This window comes from Hypanus sabinus, chromosome 11 (assembly GCF_030144855.1).
Source record: "Hypanus sabinus isolate sHypSab1 chromosome 11, sHypSab1.hap1, whole genome shotgun sequence".
Classification (NCBI taxonomy): domain Eukaryota; kingdom Metazoa; phylum Chordata; class Chondrichthyes; order Myliobatiformes; family Dasyatidae; genus Hypanus; species Hypanus sabinus.
Window position 1 is genome coordinate 55,930,149 of NC_082716.1, and position 20,469 is coordinate 55,950,617.

Sequence of the window (20,469 nt, forward strand, 5' to 3'; positions counted from 1 at the left end):
CTACAGGGCCATGCCTGGAGAAAAACGAGCAGGGGAATTCGCAATCTATAGCAAATCTAAAAAGGCATGTAACAAATTTATGTGGCAACACGTTAAAATATAATCTTGCATAAAAGACTTCCAAAGTGCTACAAACTGAGAAATGCACAAAATTCCTCAAAATATCTCTATTAGTTTCTTTGAAATTTCAAGTGATTGATCGGCCATTTTATATGTGATTGGCCTCAGTGGGAGTGAGAATGATAGGAAGGGGAAGCAAAATGTACCACTTCATCCAAATGCATAGAAACACCAGCGGAGCATTGAAAACATGAAAATCTGTCCTGTGGAATACTGATGAAAAAAATAGTTTTCATAAAATAAAACTGTAGTAAGCTATCAAATAAAAATACTGGAGGTGGAGCAAACAAAGTTAAGTGTTACCTTTCCCCCCTTGCTGCTGTTTGCAATTTTATACTGGATTTCAAACAACTTTGCATTCTGTCCATCTTCCCAGTATACGGTGCAAACCAAGGGAGTACTGTTGCTACATTCTATCCGACTGATATTGGGAGGATTGGGTTTCACTGAGAACAAAACAAATAGATTGAAGCCATAGTTACTGCAATGATACCAATACTGTATATAAAATTACAAGCATCACTGAGCTTTTTATATGTAGTACAACACATAAAGGCCGAGAAAGCAAACTCTGGAGTAAATGCATATTGAACATTCAATAGGAATGCCTGACAGCAACTTTATCAATGAAGTTAGCTCAGAGATTTAACTCTTTTAGTGCCATCACCGTAGCAGCATGTCTCATGTTCTACACCTGTCTGAATATCCCGTGGGATAGTCACACCCACTGTCGCCCCTTTCCCTGCAGGTTATCCCCCTTCAAGGGAAAGACGTCAAGACAAATTACATATTTGCACTAGTATCCCACTACATTAATCCAGGGAAATAGTGCTATGCTCCTCCAAGATGACCACAACCTTGTCATTGGGCTTGGAGGCTTGTGTGCCTCAAATGACCCCGAGAGCTATGTTGGCTGGAGTCAGGGTTCTATGCTTTGGCTCTTGGTAAGGTCACCAATGCCAAACAGGTCAAAGGGTAGAGACCAGAATAAGAGTGGTCCACCGGTCCTCCAGGTTCAGGGGTTCAGCTCAGGGCCAACAACCCTGACGGGTAAAACAAAATTGCTACAGAAACAGCAATAAAGAATCCTTCTACATCTGAGTGAGATGGTATTCCTGGACCTGGATGACCAGCAGTAGTGAAAACCAAGAGGAAGCTACTGACATGATGAACAAAGTCCTGAACTCCACCAGAGATGAAGGACCTTTACTGCTGCCATAAATGTCAGCGGTGTTACGGACAGTGAGTATAGTGCTGCTGTCATACTGAAAAGGAATCGGCCCAGGGTGAGTAGGTACCCTGAAAAAGCTGGGCTCTTATCAAGTAAATAACCACAAGATGACTGATGAAGAACAAGACAATTGGTGTAATGTAGCCTGACCATTCAACCGGACCTACAAATTCACCACAACATCCTGTTGCTGATTTGTTGTCCAGTGTATTTAAAATTTTTTAAAAACTCATTAGGCAAACATAATAAATTTCTGTTAAATAGCTGGATTAAGCCAAAATGGGATTTTATTTTTCTAAAAGTAGGCTCCGTAGATTTAATCTAAATAAAGGTTGTAAATTGATTTTAATTAATGCTATTTACCACATGAAATTTTGACAATGTTGAATAGTAAAGTTACTAAAAACCTAAAAATCACACAAAACCTCTTCAGCATCATGTGATATCATCACTATGTCGACTTATCATACTATCTGAGAGTGAAACATTTTCAATTTCTCGTACTGCATCTTGTCCTAGCATTTTTTGCCCATTATAATTTTACATGCTGGCATTATTAGGTTCTCACCAACTGTGTGACTTTTCCTTTTCTGGGTAGTAAGTTCCGCTACTAAATAACTTGCTTCCTGAATCTTTTTACTAACAGTGACTTTATTAACAAAAGCTTTATTCTGTTGGTTTTGAGATTCTGATAGTTATTAAAAATAATCAGCACTTCATGCTCCTCATCAGCCTACTGTCCTCCCCAATTATCTTCATGCTCCTCATCAGCCTACTGTCCTCCCCAATTATCCACAGCCTCTCCTATCTTGTGTCAAAAACTCAGAACGGACTCAACCATGGTCCTTCTGCGTACTGCCATACTGGACTGGCAGACCTCTAACAAGATTGCTAATGGGGCTGCTCTGTCACTGCAAGCAGTAGCATCATGCATTGCGCAAAGTGAGAAAATGCATTTGTTTAAAATCACGATCTCTCATGGAACCCTGGTCTAACTCGTAAAGAAAAACTAACTAGGCTTGATTCTCGATAGCACCAGACTCCCGCAAGAATCAAACTCTTCTTCCTCCTCCTCGCTAAAAATAAATAAATATGTTTTAAAGATGAAATGACCTGCCCAAAATCAAAGTTGAATTCAGTCTGTGGTAAATTTAACTCTGGCCTTTTAGCTTTATCAATATCTCTTAACAAGAAACTGAGTCTTATGTTGATTATTTATTTCAGCATTCTATCTACCATATTCATTGCCGCACCTTATTGACAAAAAGCTGAATGTCAGCACTGGTAATAGACCTGTTTCAACCTCACCCATTACTTGAACATATTTTGTATGGTGATTTATTCCCATACAAGTTGCAAATGACTTCTTTTATTTCTACACTTATGTAATGGTTGAACATAACACAGAATGTGTAAACTAAACTGTGTGTAATATTGCACATATTCGCCCCTACTTCAACTAGAAAATGTGGCAATTATATTAGTGGTTGAGCTACCTGCAATATTTATTCAAGGGAAAGTTATCATTATTGTGATACTTAAGCGGTATTGATATGTATTGGTAAAGTTCTAGGATGCCAATGAACTAGTCACTCAGACCATGGGCTCAACATGATTCATGGTGCACAGTACACACTTAAATAAAAAAATCTATTACACACTAATCTCATCCAGAGTGAAGTTCATGACTGCCGAAGATCGATTTCCCAGCTGGTTTGAGGCAGTTACCCAAGCCATATAGGTAGAGAATGGATCAAAACTGTGACCAAATTCACAAGCAAAACCTGAGCCTTGATGTGTCTTTCTGTGTCTTGTACATTTTCCGGTTGATGGTTCTGCAGAGGTAGCTGAGGCAACAAAACTATGTGACTCATTTCTGAACCTGAAAAAAAATATACAGTTGTGATTGTTAAAATATATCTGAATATTTGAAATTACAAAGGATGCAGACCTTCTATTTATGCATGTAGAACAAGAACGAACAGCCATTGCAATAACCAAATTGAGTTCAATTTCAGAATTTCTCAGAGCTGTTGCAGAAATGATTTTCATTGAAGCGTTTTGCACCCACACAACTGACATCTGCTGTAACACAAGATTTAAAGTGTAGCTTCAAGCTTATGCCACATTTCTAAATGGACATGGAGCCAAGATAGCTGAATATACATGCACATTGAACAGCACGATGGAAGGCAGCAGTCAGAGACTGACTTAGTAACTAGTGTCGTACGCCAGTTGTTGATGGAAACAGAAGTTCTTGATAGTGACAAGACTCCATTGATTTAAAGCTATCAAGTTTGAGGAGAAGTTTCTTTACACAAATTGTCGAAGGAGAATAGAATGGTGTGCTAAGCATAAAGGCCCATGAGTGCTACGAGGGGACGGAAGCAATGATATACACAAAAATGCAGAGCAGTTGAGGGAGAGGAGAAGATGGATTTATTTTCACTTGCTCTAGGGAAAAAAGAGTTTCCTCCTGTTTCTCATTGATCCAGGGTACTGTAGATCATAAACCTTTCATCAAGGAGGTAACTAGGACTGGGAGAAGATGTAAAGTTTGAGAAAATCTCAAATCAGGTTTTTAATCATGGACATGTCAGAAGTTGAGATCTGGGAGAATTTATGGAATATTTTCTTCTCAGGAAATTAAATCAATACATTAGTTTCTGAACATGAGGAAATCTGCAGATGCTGGAAATTCAAGCAACACACACAAAATAGTGGTGGAACGCAGCAGGCCAGGCAGCATCTATAGGAAAAAGACCCTTCTCTCGGCCCGAAACGTCGACTATACCTCTTCCTATAGATGCTGCCTGGCCTGCTGCATTCCACCACTATTTTGTGTGTGTTACATTAGTTTCCAATGCAGGTTACTTCTGTACATTTAGTAGAAACATAGAAAACATACAACACAATACAGGCCCTTCGGCCCACAAACATATGCCGAACATGTCCCTACCTTGGAACTACCTAGGCTTTATCCATAGCTCTCTATTTTTTGAAGCTCCATGTATCCATCCAGGAGCCTCTTAAAAGACCCTATTGTATCTGCCTCCATCACCGCCGCCAGCAGCCCATTCCACGACTCATCACTCTGCATAAAAAGCTTACCCCTGACATCTCCTCAGTACCTACTTCCAAGCACGTTAAAAAATATGCCCTCTCATGCTAGCCATTTCAGTCCTGGGGAAAAGCCTCTGATGATCTACATGATCAATACACCTCTCATTATCTTGTACACCTCTATCAGGTCATCTCTCATCCTCCATCTCTCCAGGAGAAAAGGCCGAGTTCACTCAACCTATACTCATAAGGCATGCTCCCCAATCCAGGCAACATCTTTGTAAATCTCCTCTGCACTCTTTCAATGGCTTCCACATCCTTCCTATAGTGAGGTGACCAGAATTAAGCACAGTACTCCAAGTGGGGTCTGACCAGGGTCCGAGATAGCTGCAACATTACCTCTCGGCTCTTAAACTCAATCCCACAATTGATGAAGGCCAATACACTGCATGCCTTCTTAACCACAGAGTCAACCCGTGTAGCAGCTTTGAGCGTCCTATGGACTCGGACCCCTAGATTCCTCTGATCCTCTGCACTGCCAAGAGTCTTACCATTAATACTATATTCTGCCATCATATTTGACCTACCAAAATAAACCACCTCACTCTTATCTGGGTTGAACTCCATCTGCCACTTTTCAGCCCAGTTTTGCATCCTATCAATGTCCCGTTGTAATCTCTGACAGTCCTCCACACTATCCACAACACCCCCAACGTTTGCGTCATCAACAAATTTACTAACCCATCTCTCCACTTCCTCATCCATAAAAATCACAAAATGTAGGGGTTCCAAAACAGATCCCTGAGGAATACCACTGGTCACCGGCCTCCATGCAGAATATGACCCATCTTCTGTGAACAAGCCAGTTCTGGATCAACAAAGCAATGTTCCCTTGGATCCCATGCCTCCATATTTTCTCAATAAGCCTTGCATGGGTTACCTTATCAAGTGCCTTGCTAAAATCCACATACACTACATCCACTGCTTTTCCTTCATTAATGTGCTTAGTCACATGCTCAAAAAATTCAATAAAGTTCGTAAGGCATGACCCGTCTTTGACAAACCCATGCTGACTATTCCTAATCATATTATGCCTTTCCAAATGTTCATAAATCCTGCTTCTCAGGATCTTCTCCAACTTACCAACCGCTGAAGTAAGACTCACTGGCCTATAATTTCCTGGGCTATCCCTACTACCTTTCTTGAATAAGGGAATAACACTTGCAACCCTCCAATCCTCCAGAACCTCTCCCATCCTCATAGATGATGCAAAGATCATTGCCACAGGCTCAGCAATCTCCTCCCTCGCTTCCCACAGTAGCCTGGGGTACAACCCCTCTGGTCCTGGTGACTTATCCAACTTGATGCTTTCCAACAGCACCAGCACATCCCCTTTCTTAATATCTACATGCTCAAGCTTTTCAGTCCACTGCAAGTCATCCCTACAATCACCAAGATCCTTTGCTGTAGTGAATATTGAAGCAAAGTATTCATTAAGTACCTCCACTATTTCCTCCGGTTCCATACACTCTTAATCATTGTCACATTTGATTGGTCCTATTCTCTCATGTCTTATCCTCTTGTTCTTGACATACTTGTAGAATGCCTTGGGGTTTTCCTTAATCCTGTTCGCCAAGTGCCTTCTCATGGCCCCTTCTGGCTCTCCTAATTTCATTCTTAAGCTCCTTCCTGTTAGCCTTATAATCTTCTAGTTTCATATCATTACCTAGTTTTTTGAACCTTTCGTAAGCTCTTCTTATCTTCTTGACTCAATTTACAACAGCCTTTGTACACCATGGATCTTGTACCCTACCATCCTTCCCGTGTCTCGTTGGAACGTACCTACTCAGAACCCCACACAAATATCCCCTGAACATTTGTCACATTTCCTCCATATGTTTCCCTGAGAACATGTGTTTCCAATTTATACCTCAAAGCAGAATGACCTTTCCTCATTCAATGCTTCCTTTGTCTTTTTGTTTTTCTCTAAGCATTCAGTTACATGTTCAATAGAGAAGCAACTTACCACAGAACAGTTTTTGTGTTGATAACTGTGTCACGCCCTGGTTCCCAGGTACAAGTTATGTCACCAGTCCTGCCTTTCTGAATGCATGTCAGGTTTTGGGGTGGATCTGGAGGATCTGAAATCATAGAATTTGGAATTTTTGATGTAGAGTTATTTCTAAAATTAATTACTGTGTTTATCATAACTGCAGAAGTGCATTATGCTATTAGACACTATTTCGGAGACATGAAAGTTATCTTGTGCCAGTAAAGCTGAACAAACAGGTATGAAATTAACAACAGAAAGTCTCGAAGAACGATGAGAAATAATGAAAATATCTATTAGCTCAATTAGTGTTTGCAAATATAAAGAAAAAGTTAAAGGTTTTGAAGCAAAAATGAAAGCAGATCAAACAATCATTCAAAAACCCTTTAAGCATTATATCTGGGAGTCAGGGTGGATGAAGGGGAAGTCAAGGGATCAAGTGAGGCAGAGGGGCCACAGGAAGAGAAAAGAGGTGAGTCCATCGGACTATGACTCTCTTGTCCTGTGACTTCTGCTGCAAAGGCAGATGCTCAAGAACTAGCAGTCTGTGTACTGAAGTCTGGCGAAGTAACTTTTACTTTTCCATTACACCATTGTCTTGGAAAACTTTCCAAATTTATACTGATATCAGTTAAAAAAAAATCTAAGAAAGTTAGCAATTAGTCGAGGTGATGAGTGAAATTAAAGCTACTTACAGCCAGCCTTGACATCAATTCCGCAGATCAAATATTCAGTGATGCAGTGCAGTTTACATGCAAAACTGGACTTATTGTTTTCAAATTTTGGTATGTGCACAGTAACTTCATTAGCAGAGATCTGCATTGCAACCAGCTGCTTGACGTTGTTTTCAATAATACAGAGTTGTTGGGTTGCACACTCATTGCAGGATGATCCTTTTAAAATGCATGATATGTTAATGCTGGATCCAAATCTGATTACTGAAGCAGGGCTGACTCGCATTTCCCCGTTAGCACAAGATTCTGGAAAAAAACTCATCTCTTAAGTCATGTAGTTAGTAGATTAAAAAGCAGTTTGAAGACATCAGCAAATAACATTCCCACCATGATTGTTCTGGGCTTCTTTCAATAACTCACATGTTAATCACTGTTTTAGGAAATGGTTAAGATTTTTCTGGTAGAATTAACAACAATTATTTCCACTATTTTATCATTGCTGTTAGGGGGCCTTGTTGATAGTGAAGCAGGTTACAATGAATTACAAATAAACTCTGATCATTCAGGGAGACAGTTGAGGAATGGCAAATTAATTTCAATTTAGCTAAGTGTGAGGTGATACATTTTGGACAGATTTATGGATTAGTACTTGAATATTGTGGACAGTTTTGGTCATCCTGTTATAGGATGGACAGTGTCACACTGAGGAGGGTACAGAGGAGGATGCTGCCTAGTCTTGAGGACCTGAGTTATAGGGAGAGGTTGTCCACACTGAATCTTTATTCCTTAGAGCGTAGGAGAATGAGCAGAAACCTCTAACAGAAACCTCTAAAATCATGGGGGAGGGGGGGATGCATATGGTGCATGGTCATAGTCTTTTCCCAAGGGTTAGGGAGTCCAAAACTAGAGGGCACAAATATAAGATACCAGGAGAGATTTAAAAGAGACCTTTGTGAGTACAATTGCAACATTTAAGAGGCATTTTGACATCTACATGGAAGAGAGGGGCTTCAAGGATTATGGACCAAACACGAGCAACAGTGTCGAGCAGGGAGTATGCTGAGGGTATGCTGGGCCAGGCAGCTTGTCTCCATGCTCTATTACTTTATTATTCTCCCTACCTGAGGAGAAAATCTGCAACTCAGAAATCCATAAATTATTATGAAACCTTTAGAGAATTCCAAAGTTATAGATAATTTACCATAGATTCTTTTTCTGGGGTAGATCATTTCTTTCCATTTAATAAACTATATTCTGTAAAACAACACAGGAGTTACAGACTCTGATCAAATTATCCTTACTCAAGCTAACAGTTATTAATAACTTATGGTCAGTGCAATTGGAGCTCTCTTCTGGGTATCCTAGTTTGCAAATTATTTTATAATGCTTCTAGGTAATAATTAATAATATTTTTCTGTGAATGGCTTGGTGGCAAATCTATTATGCATTGGTGCGTGGCCTAATGGATAAGGCATCGGTCTAGTGATCTGAAGGTCACTGGTTCGAGCCTCAGCTGATGCAGCGTGTTGTGTCCTTGAGCAAAGCACTGAACAACACATTGCTCTGCGACGACACCAGTGCCAATCTGCTTGGGTCCTAGTGCCCTTCCCTTGGACAACATCGGTGGCGTGGAGAGGCTTGCAGCTTGGGCAACTGCCAGTCTCCCATACAGCCCTGCCCAGGCCTGCGCCCTGGAAACCTTCCAAGGTGCAAATCCATGGTCTCACGAGACTAACAGATGCCTATTACTGTTATGGAATGGCACCTAATTTACAGAGAGGCTCTAGGTTCTTGTGCTGAATTAATTGATCAAGCAAGAGACTCTGTGAGGGCACTTGCAGCCTTTTTGACAATCGGCTCTTCATTCAACAGTAGCTAAATACTGCAGCTGCCAAAACTCAGAAGTAAAAACTGAAAATTGGTAAACGGTTAGTAGCTCATGCAGAATCTGTGGTGAAAGTCAGTTAGTATTTTAAACTGGTAAACTACTCTTAATGTCATTGAACTGTTCTTAGGAAGGTGACTGAATATATTTTGGGAATTTTATGTAAATGTCTGTGGTTTGCTGCATGTGAGAGTATAGTGGAGAATAGGATTTAGTACTGAACTAATGCTCTTGAAATTCAATTACTTACTTACAAAGGATTACTCTTGCTTGTCCAATTACAGCGTTTGATGAAGACAGAAACTCAAAAAAAGGTTAAGAAACTTTAATAGGCATGAGGCTGATGATTTACTCTCAGTTATCTACATACACAATCAAGTCAGTTTATATTAAGCTTACCAGTTCCCTTGGACTTGCACAGCAAGATGGTGATTAGGCTAGCTATCCAACATATTCCAACAAACTCCATCAAACATCACAAAAGAAGTTGAGATTGTAGGTTCTCCCTGAAAAGAAATAGTATAACACTCTCAGTTCCATATGATCAACTTCTGCTGCCTCTGAGGTGTTGACATCTAGGAGCTTAAGCTGCTCATCCTTTCCACCACCGAACCTTCAATGAGGTCTGGCGTGTGGTTTCCACTTGTCCTTCCTTAAATCCACAACTAGTTCCTTGATCTTGCTGAGGTGACGTGGCTATTGTGACATCACTCAACCATCTAAACCATTTCACTCCTGTGAGCCACCTTATTGCCATCTGAGATTCTACCAATAACAGTGTGCTCATCTGCAAATTTATAACTGCTATTTCAACTAAGCTTAGCCATACACTCATGAGTGTAGAGAGAGTAGAGCAGTGGGCTAAGCATGCATTCTTGAGGTGTGCCTGTGTTGAATGTCAGCAAGGAGGAGATGTTATTTCTGATTTGCACTGACCAAAGTTTCTCCAGTTACAGATGGAGGTACAGAGGCCCAGATATTGAAGCTTGGCTATTAGTACTGAAGGGATGACAGTGTTGAACGCTGGACTGTAATTAATAAACAGCAGCCCAACGTACGTCTTGTTATTGTCTAGGTGCTCCAAAGCAGAGTGGAGAGCCACCCTGTTGTAGTTCTGTTGTTGTAGTAGGCAAACTGCAATTGGTCCAGGTCCTTGAGCAAGCAAGAGTTAATTCTGTACAACCTAAAGCGACTCTGCCTCAGATTATGGACACTCAGTACCACTCTGCAGCAGACCTCACATTTTGGTTGGTTCACCAACCCTTTGACAGCACTTTCCTCAAAGGGAACAGGTGTAAGATGGGTAGGCTTGGCCATTAACCAGTTGGTGGCTGTAAGAAGTGGGGGGGGGGGCCATCAGCACAACCCAGGTTTTAAAAGTTTCATACAGACACTAGATGCATGAAAATAAAAACTGTTTATGAAAGTTACAGATGCTGAAGTTTTATTTTTATATGTGTAACTTCAGAGTTTAGGCCATCATGAATGACATGTGCTGTCAAGTGAAGAGGGGGTATGTACACCATACAGAAACACTGTTCCCTTGTGCCTTCGCACCGGCACGTGATCTTCTCCATCATAACTCACACTTATTCCAATCCACTGCAGCATGGAAGGAAACTGCTTGTGCTCCCCAGCTGCATCCAAATACAGAGAAGCCTTTCATCTGCACAACATGGATAATTCAAGGGATCAATTGCGTCATGAACTGTCTCTTTGTCAAACATTGCTTGCCCAGGGACAGAATGGGCAGGTGTGGCACTTCGGCCAATTTCAGGGATAATTCAGGAGAAGATTAGTGGGGAGGGACAAACATGCAAGGGAATCATGAAAGGAGCGATCTCTGTGGAAAATGGGGTGGGGGGGAGACGTGTTTGGTGATAGATCCCTTTAAAGGTTCTAGAAGTTGCGAAAAATTATATGTTGGATGTGAAGCTCAAGGGGGGTAGGTTAGGAGAAGAGAAACTCAAACCCTGTTAAGGTAAGTTGGGATGAATGTGGATGACTGAGAAATGGTGGAGATGTGGGTGAGGGCAGCATCAACGGTGGAAGAAGTGAAACCCTGTTCTGATGGATTGGAAAGGAAAGTCTCATCCTTGGAGCAGATGCAGTGGAAATGGAAGAACTGAGAAAAGGAACAGCATTTTTACAGGAGACGGGCGAGAAGAGGGATAGTCAAGATAGCTGCGAGAAACAGTAGGTTTATAAAAGATGTCAGTAGACTGTTTGTCTCCGGAGATGGAGACAGAGAGATTGAGAAAGGGGAGGGTGGTGTCTGAATTGGACCAAGAGAATTTAAGGGCAGGGTAGAAGTTGAAGGCAAAGTTGCTGAAGTTGATGATCTCAGCGTTGGTGCATGAAGCAGCACCAATGCAGACGTCAGTGTCGAGCAGGAAGAGTTAGGGAGCATTACCAGGGGTGGCTTGGAACATGGACTGTTTGTAGCCAACAAAAGGGCAGGCATGGCAGCGGCTCATGCAGGTGTGGGTGTGTTACCCCTTGAGTCTGGAGAAAGTGGGAGGATTTGAAGGAGAAATTGTTGAGGGTGAGGACTAATTCTGCCAGATGGAGGAGGAAGGTGGTAGTGGAGGGGAACTGGTTGCATCTTTTGTTGAGAAAGAAGCAGAGCTTTAAGGCCTTCTTGATGGGGGTATTGAAGTATATAGGGATTGGACATCCATTGGAAAATGAGGTAGTCAAGGCCAGGGAATGGAAAGTTGTCGAGGAGATTGAGGGTGTGTGAAGTGTTGTGGATGTAGGTAAGAAGAGAATGAATCTGTTGTTGTGAGAAGCTGAGGGGTCAGTATTTTAACATGCTTGTAGCCCATTGTGTTGTTCATTGAATTAGAATCCAATACAAAGATGCCCCCTCCACAACAAGCTGCAAAGACCAAAGAGGAAGGAAGTTCTGGAACAGATTGGAATAGAGGAGACTGCAAATGTTGCCCAAGAACATGTCAGCAGCGAGAAGAATGCAAGTAGTGTGACCACTAAAAACAACTTGAAGATGTTATCTGAAAGAAGGTGGATGACTCAACCTCCCTTGCACATCTCAGGTAAGGCTGGCAGGCTGAAAAGGCTTTCATAGGTCGTTTCTGCATTGCATAATTTCGCATGTGGAGTAAAATAAATCTAGCATAACTTTTTAAGTCATTGCTTCAGCAGAGCAGTCACCAATGCACAAGTATTTGCTATAGATGGAGACCCACACTGAGCTAATGGCAACATGCTGCCCATCCAGGCGCTTCAGTAGCATATAGTTATTACTGCTCGGGGCATTCAAATCTGGCATCCTCTGAAAGAAGTTTGTACGTTCTTCTCATGAGCATTGGATTTCCTCCGGGTGCTCTGGTTCCCTCCCACAGTCCAAAGGTGTACTGTTTAATAGGCTAATTGGTCATGATAAACTACCCAGTGTTGAGGCTAGTGTTAGATAGGTAGGTTGCTGGGCAGTTCAGCTCGTTGGGCCAGAAGGCCCTGTTCTGCACTAAGTTCATTTTATTTAAAAAAGCACAGCCAGAAAAGTTCACTACTAGAACCAATTGCGGATCATTATAAAAACATAAAACAGAAAACAACCATAAGATCATAGTCAAGATTAGACCGCTTGGCTGATTGAGTCTGCTCCACCATTCCATCATGGCTGATTTACTGTCCCCCTCAACCCCATTCTCCATGTAACCTTTGACACCCTGACTAATTGAGAACCTATCAACTTCTGCTTTAAATATACTCCATGATGTGGTCTCCACAGCAGTCAGTGGTTATCAATTCCACATATTCACCACCCTCTGGGTAAAGAAATTCTTCCTCATCTCGGTTCTGAATGGACGCCTCTCTATTCTGAGGCTATGCCCTCTGATCCTAAACACACCCTCTGGATATATGCTCTCCACATCCACTCTATCTAGGCTTTTCAATATTCGATAGGTCTCAATGAGACCCACTCTCATTCTTCTAACCTCCAGTGAGTACAGGCTCAAGGCTGATTTATACTTGTGCGTCGCATCTATGTCGTACGTATCGTGAACCCTATGCCATAGGGTGACGTGCACCTCTCCAGAAAAGTTGCTCATGCAAAAGTTGACACAGATCACAACAACTGTGATTGGTCCACTTGGTAGCATCGCATTTCCTCCTACGTATTTCCGGTTGCTTCTTCTCCGCCATGTCTGTAGGCTGTGCGTACACTGATATGAAATAGACGAACCAAATCGTCAAATCTACCTGCCGACATGCGAAGATGTTTGAAATGCATTTCCTCGTCCATGTCTCTCACAAAGAAACTCAGCACAGTGGCATAGAAACCCCACCGCCAACTAGTATTTTGGCGCTCACCAATGCATGCTCATTACAGTGTAGAGCGATGCAGAAGTGAAAATCAGGGTTACAGCATAGGCTGCGGCATAGCCTGCATGCACAAGTATAAATCAGCCTTCAGAGTCATCAAACGCTCTCCATACATTAACTCTTTCATTCCTGGAATCATTCATGTGAGCCTACTCTGGAACCTTTTCAATGCCAGCACACCTTTTCTTAAATAAAAGGCCCAAAACTGCTCACAAGTGAAGTCTGATCAATACCTTATGAAGCCTCAGCATAACACCTTGCTTTCATATTCTAGCTCTCTTGAAATTAATGCTAACATTGCATTTGCCTTCCTCACCACCAACAGAATCTGCAAGTTAAACTTGAGGGAATCCTGCAGAAGGACACCCAAGTACCCTTTGCACCTCTGATTTTTGAATTTTTTCCCTGTTTAGAAAATAGTCTATGCCTTTATTCCTTCTACCAAAGTGCATAACTACACGCTTCCCTACATTATACTCCATTTGCCACTTTGCCCATTCTACCAATCTGTCCAAGACTTTCTGCAGACTCCCTGCTTCCTCAACACCTCTTGCCCTCCACTTACCTTCATATCATCTGCAACTTGGCCACAAAATCTTCAATTCTATTATTCAAATAATTTTCATTTAGCATGAAGAGGAGCCGTCCCAATACTGGCCAATTCCACCCACCCTGTAGAATACCTTTGTCATTAGGATATATCTATCCTGTGCCTTCCGAATTGCCTCCAGAAACTCCAGCTCTTGTGGTCCTGCTGTCATCCCTTTCAGATCAACTTTGGCCAACTCCACTCTCATGACTGTAATTCCCTTTACTCCATTGCAATACTAACACATCTGACCTTAGCTTCACCCTCTCAAACTGCAGAGAGAACAGTATCATATTATGATCACTGTCTCCTATGGGTTCCGTTGCTTCAATCTCCCTAATCAAATTTGGGTCATAACACTCAATCCAGAATTACCTTACCCCTAGTGGGCTCAACCACAAGATGCTCTAAAAAGTCATCTCGTAGGCATTCTACAAATGCTCACTCCTGGGATCCAGCACAAAACCCATTTTCCCATTCAACCTGCATATTGAAATCCCCCATAACTATCGTAATATTACCCATTTTACATGCTCTTTCTGTCTCTCATTGTAATTTATATCCCACATCCTGGCTACTATTTGGAGGCTATGATGTGGGATAGGTTACTTGTTTAAAGAAAGCTATCAGCTGAGATCTGATGCGTAGAATTAAAAGAAAACAACAAGAGATACAACTACAATAAAACTTGCCTGAAAGCTTCCTGTAGTAATTGGACACTTTATGAATTGGTGAGGCTTGCCTCAAAAAGCAGGATAGTGTTAAGAAGAGGATTTGTTGGGCCTGATCCCTAGCTGCTTTATCCACCGCCTGTGGATTCAGTTGCACTGCTGCTACCCAGTCTGTGAAGGTGAGTCGTGGCTGGTGGCCTTTACTCTGGCATGGGTTTAGTGCTAGAGAACATGGACAAATTTCAAACCTACCTCTCCTACACTTTGCCCCTCCAATCTTTCAGTTAGGGAATGGGTAGAACATTTTCCATAAGACCATAAGACATAGGAACAGAATTAGGCCATCTGGCCCATTGAGTCTGCTCCATCATTCAATCATGGCTGATCCTTTTCTCTTCTCCTCTACAACCCCAGTTCCCAACCTTCTCCCTGCTACCTTTGATGCCATGTCCAATCAAGAACCTATCAACCTCTGCCTTAAATACACCCAACAACCTGGCCTCCACAGCTGCACGTGGCAACAAATTCCACAAATTCACCACCCTATGACTAAAGAAATTTTCCCTGAAGGAAACCATGCTGACTTTGTCCTATCTTGTCCTGTGTCACCAAGTTCTCCATCACCTCAACCTTAATAATTGACTCTTAACATCTTCCCAACTTCTGAGGTCAGGCTAACTGGTCTATCATTTCCTTTCTGTGATCTTCCTCCTTTCTTACAGAGTGGAGTGACATTTGCAGTTTTCTAGTTCTCTGGCACAATCCAATGATTTTTGAAAGATCATTTCTAGTGCCACCACGATCTCTAAAATGACCTCTTTCAGAATCCTAGGGTGCAGTTCTTCTGGTCTGGATGACTTATGTACCTTTAGGTCTTTCAGCTTTTTGAGCACCTTCTCTCTTGTAACAGTAACTGCACCCACTTCTCTTCCTTCACACACTACAACATTAGGCACACTGCTAGTGTCTTCCACAGTGAAGACTGACTCAAAATATTTAGTTCATCAGCCATCTCCTTGTCCCCAGTTACTATTTCTTCTGCCTCATTTTCTAGTGGTTCTATATCCACTCTCATTTCTCTTTTATTTTTAACATACTTGAAACAACTCCTACTATCCACTTTGATATTGTTTGCCAGCTTGCTTTCATATTTCATCTTTTCCCTTCTAATGATTCTTTTAGTTGCTCTTTAAGAACTTCCCAATCCTCTATCTTCTCACTAATTTTTGTTTTGTTGTATGCCCGTTCTTTTGCTTTTACAATAGCTTTGGCTTCCCTTGTCAGCCACGGTTGTACTATTTTGCCATTTGAGTATTTCTTCACTTTTGGAATAGACGTGTCCTACACCTTCCTCATTTTTCCCAGAAACATATGCCATTGCTGCTCTGCTGACATCCCTGCCAGCAGCTCCTTCCAATTTTACTTTGGCCAACTCCCCTCTCAGATCACTGTAATTTCCCTTACTCCACTGAAATACTGCTGCATCAGACTTTACTTTCTCCCTGTCAAATTTCAAGTTGAACTCAATCATATTGTGATCACTGGTTCCTAAGGGTTCTTTTACCTTAAGCTCCCTAATCACCTCTGGTTCATTACACAACACCCAATCCAGTATAGCTGATCCCCTAGTAGGCTCAATGACAAACTGCTCTAAAAAGCCATCTCATAGGCATTCAACAAACTCACACCCTTGAGATCTACTGCCAACCTGATTTTCTCAATCGACCTGCATGTTAATATCTCCCATGACTACCATAACATTGCCCTTTTGAAACACCTTTTCTATTTCCTGTTTCCACCTCCCAGCCAATGTTGGGAGACCTGTATATATCTTTTTATCCTTGCAGTTCCTTAACTCAACCAATATGGATTCACCATCCTCTGATCTATGTCACATCTTTCTGCTGATTCGATGCCATTCTTTTCCAGTAGAGCCACACCACCCCCTCTGCCTACCTCCCTATCCCTCCACTATAAAGTGTAACCTTGGACATTCAGTTTCCAACTGCAACCATCCTTCAGCCACAATTCAGTGATGGCCACAGCATCATACCTGACAATCTGTAATAGTGCTACAAGATTATCCACTTATTTCTTATTCTACACACATTTGGATACAACACCTTGAGTACCGTATTTGCTATCCTTTCTGATTCTGTATCCCTAATGATTTGATATTCAGCCTGTTGGCTGGAACTAAGTCCCACCAACCGCCTGCCCTTCCTGACAATCTGATTGCATGCTATCTTTACTTTTTTTACCATCTGTCCTATCCTGAGTCCCTTTACTCTGGTTCCCGCCCCCCTTGCCAAATTAGTTTAAACCCTCACCAACAGCTCTAACAAACCTGCCTGCGAGAATCTTGGTCCCCCTCAGGTTCAGGTGCAACCCATTGCTTTTGAAGAGGTCATACCTCCCCCAGAAGAGACCTCTATGATCCAAGAACCTGACGACCTGCCCCCTGCACCAGCTTCTCAGCCACACACTTATCTGCCAAATTGGCCCATTTCCGGAAAGTACATTATAGGGTGATATTAAACACAGCCATTAGTGACTCTCAAGGACATGGAAGCAGTCCTCTCTGCCTTTCCGACTTCTCCCTGTCCACAGGATGTGCAGAGCAGATCACAGCAGAAGTGTAATACATTTCTGAGCACAGTTAAATTGCTTCTAGAGGTTATACTAAAACCAACACAGAGGAAGGTTCTATCATGTGTAGTACTGAATGGGATTTAACTACAAATAGTGTTGGGAAGGTACGGATAGATAACATAATCAAATTCAATAAAGGGTCCATTACTGATGTTGATATCAGTAATTTTACAAAAGCACGAAACAGATTGGTGACAATAGGCTGCACAAAATAACTTGTTGTTTTGTTATGACAAAGAATTAAAATAACAAACATCTCAAAACAGGTGTGTGTATGCCCAGGGAGCAGCTTCATTTGCAAAATATTTGACAAAATGTATTACTAAGAAAGAGACTACAAAAATACATAGAATAGTAACAGGAAGACAGCAGAAACAGAAAAATGAAAAATGAAAGTAATAAATATTAATTTCAAAATGGGAGTACAAGAAATGATCTTGAAAAATATAACAAAACCAACAAAACATTTTTATAACTTCCTCAAAACAAGTTTTATTATTTAAGACCAGATGCAAGTAATCTTGAAATGGCAGTTTTTTCAATAATTGCTTTGTGACAGTGTTCATGGCGGAGTACAATAATATACCTAGCACTTAAGGATAATTAAATAATTCAACAATTGGAACTCACTAAGTTTAAATTTAAGACAGAGCATTCACTAGTACCCAATGTTAGTAAAAACAAAATCAGAACTGTTATAACAGTCTCTCAGACCCTACTTAACTGAAGAATAGAAAAAAATCAGTATAACTCAATCATTTAAGATAACAGACAGAAACCAGTAAAGTCATTGTTCGATTTGTATTCTGGAGGTGTTACTGGAATTTATATTAAAGACAAAATGACCAAGTACAAATAAGCTAACTGAACTGTTTACAGAGCAAATTTTTATGAGATGGCCAATAATGTAGTAGACAGTATAATGTTTTCTCATCATTTAAAAAATATTCAAAATAGTTTCATAATAGAGACCTTTAGAGAAAAGCCCAACGAACTGAGAGCAACTTATCCACCTGTTTAGGAAATGGTTCTCAATGATCAATCAAGAAGTATAGAAAATGATTGTGCACACAGACTGGGAGAAATTGATAGTTGGATCCAGGGAATACTTATACAAATCTCCCTTTGGAGCTTTGAGGCCTTGGGAACTGACAAATGAACAAGCATTACAACCCATCTGAGATCAATATTTTCTTTCTATGGCATTTTGTCTCAAGCTGTTCAGTGTACACTAGATTTGATGCAAGCTGTACTCTGTGAGAAATGTCAAAACTTCTTCCTGTTTTTGTTTTCTAGCTCTCATATAAACGTTAATATTTTACCTTTTTGCATTTTTTATTTTCCCCAGCTATTGCCTGTCTGTGAAAATTTGGGATGGAATAATAAATTCTTTCCAACTCACCTAAGCAAACAAGATCACTTAGTATTTTCATACTATCTATATTAATTTCCAAATTTTTTTGCATTGGCAAACTTGATTATATAATTCTCCATTGTGTTCTCCACATCATTAGTAAGTATAGCAGATGGTTAAGGCTTGAAGTGTTATCTGCAATTATTAGGATTCTGAAGTCATCAAAAGGGTCAGGAATGACAAACTTCCTTCTATAGGTGTGAAGGCTAAGCTAAGGAGACCAAACCTTAATCAGAGCAAGGCTACTTCTGACAGCAATTCATAATGACCCTTCACTCAAAGCTGGTAAAAAAACACCAACAAAAAAATCTAAATTATTTAATTCTGAAAAAGGCAAAGTTCCAAAGAGGACGTAAGAATAGAGTTAGCTGGAAACAACTCTGCACGTGAACTTGAAGAACACAACTGGAAAAGAAAAAAAGGCACAAACCAGGTAGGTTTAACCATGTCAGCAAGACCAAGGAGCTGATTATTGATCGAATGTCCATGAGATAGTCCTTATCAGGAGATCAGAGGTAGAGAGGGTCCTTGGTCTTAAATGTTGGAGGGCCTGTCCTAAGGCCTGCACACAAGTGCAATTATGAGGAAAGCATGGCAGTGCCTTTACTTCCTTAGTAAGATTTGGCATGCCATCTAAAATTCTGACAAACTTATATAGATGTGTAGTGGAGAGTATATTGACTGGCTGCATCACAGCCTGGTATAAGTAGTGAATACAGCCCAGGCCATCATGGGTAAAGCCCTCCCCACTACAGAGCACATCTACAGAAAGTGCTGCTGCGGGAAAGCAGCATCCATCACCAGGGATCCTCACCACCCAGAATACGCTCTCCTCTCGCTGTTACCATCAGGAAGAAGATGCAGGAGCCTTAGGACTCACACCACCAGGTTCAGGTTCAGGAGCAGCCACCGGGCTCTTGAACCAAGAAGGATTTATTCGGATTTCTGACTGTCACACACATGTGATAACACCATCTTAACCAGAAGTCATTAACCGGTATTCTGTTATGTATTTATTGAGAATGCCCACAAGAAAATTCATCTCAGGGTTACATATGGTGGCATACACCGTATGTACTTTGACAATAACTTTACTTTGAACTTCTTGATTCTTATTTATTATTTCAAAAAAACATAACCTGGGCTGAGAAAAAACCTTTCAGCTTCGACATTAATAGATTTTTGTCAGCCAAGGCCGTGAAAGAATTTGGAGACAGGGCAGATGAAATGCAGCTCAGATGCAGATCATTTTAATTGAACGATAGAGAGGGCTTAAAGGGCTATTCCTACAGAGTTTCTATTCCTGGATACTATACCCACCAACTAAGCAATGGGAGACCATTCTTGACAATGAATGCAGATTTCCAAATACAAAGCACCTTGTGTTCTGCCCAAATCAGCCTCTGTAGGTGGACTATATCACCAGCACCCATGTGCTAGCTCTCTCTCCTCCGAACTGATATTTGTATTATGCTTTCCATCTCATTCAGCTGCAGACAACCTGAGTCCAGTAACTGCCTGTGTGTGGATCCTGCCTGTAAGGCAACATCTGATGGCGGGGGGTGGGGAGGGGCTTGGAGTGTATGCTTCCACGGCTATCTCCCGAGCCCTGCACTGGCTCAGTATCAGATAGGTGCACGGAACAGATACCCCACTATATCTACCCTAACGCGTATTAACGCGCATCTGAACTAAACAAGTCTTTCCATCAGATTCCACCCCCCCCCCCCACCTCTGATTCCCCTGAACTTCACCTACGCCAAGGGCAGT

General features: G+C 41.4%; 1 protein-coding gene across 1 annotated transcript in view; it reads right to left on the reverse strand.

Moving 5' to 3' along the window:
* il12rb2 (interleukin 12 receptor, beta 2a) overlaps nt 1–20,469 on the reverse strand; it is a 74,181-nt gene that overhangs the window by 44,305 nt on the left and 9,407 nt on the right. The window contains exons 2-6 of the mRNA XM_059983519.1: nt 9,423–9,529; nt 7,160–7,444; nt 6,441–6,555; nt 3,013–3,233; nt 424–566 (exon numbers count right to left, since the gene is read on the reverse strand). Of these exons, the coding sequence (XP_059839502.1) occupies nt 424–566; nt 3,013–3,233; nt 6,441–6,555; nt 7,160–7,444; nt 9,423–9,492 (834 nt within the window). The 5' untranslated portion in view covers nt 9,493–9,529. The remainder of the gene's footprint in view (nt 1–423; nt 567–3,012; nt 3,234–6,440; nt 6,556–7,159; nt 7,445–9,422; nt 9,530–20,469) is intronic.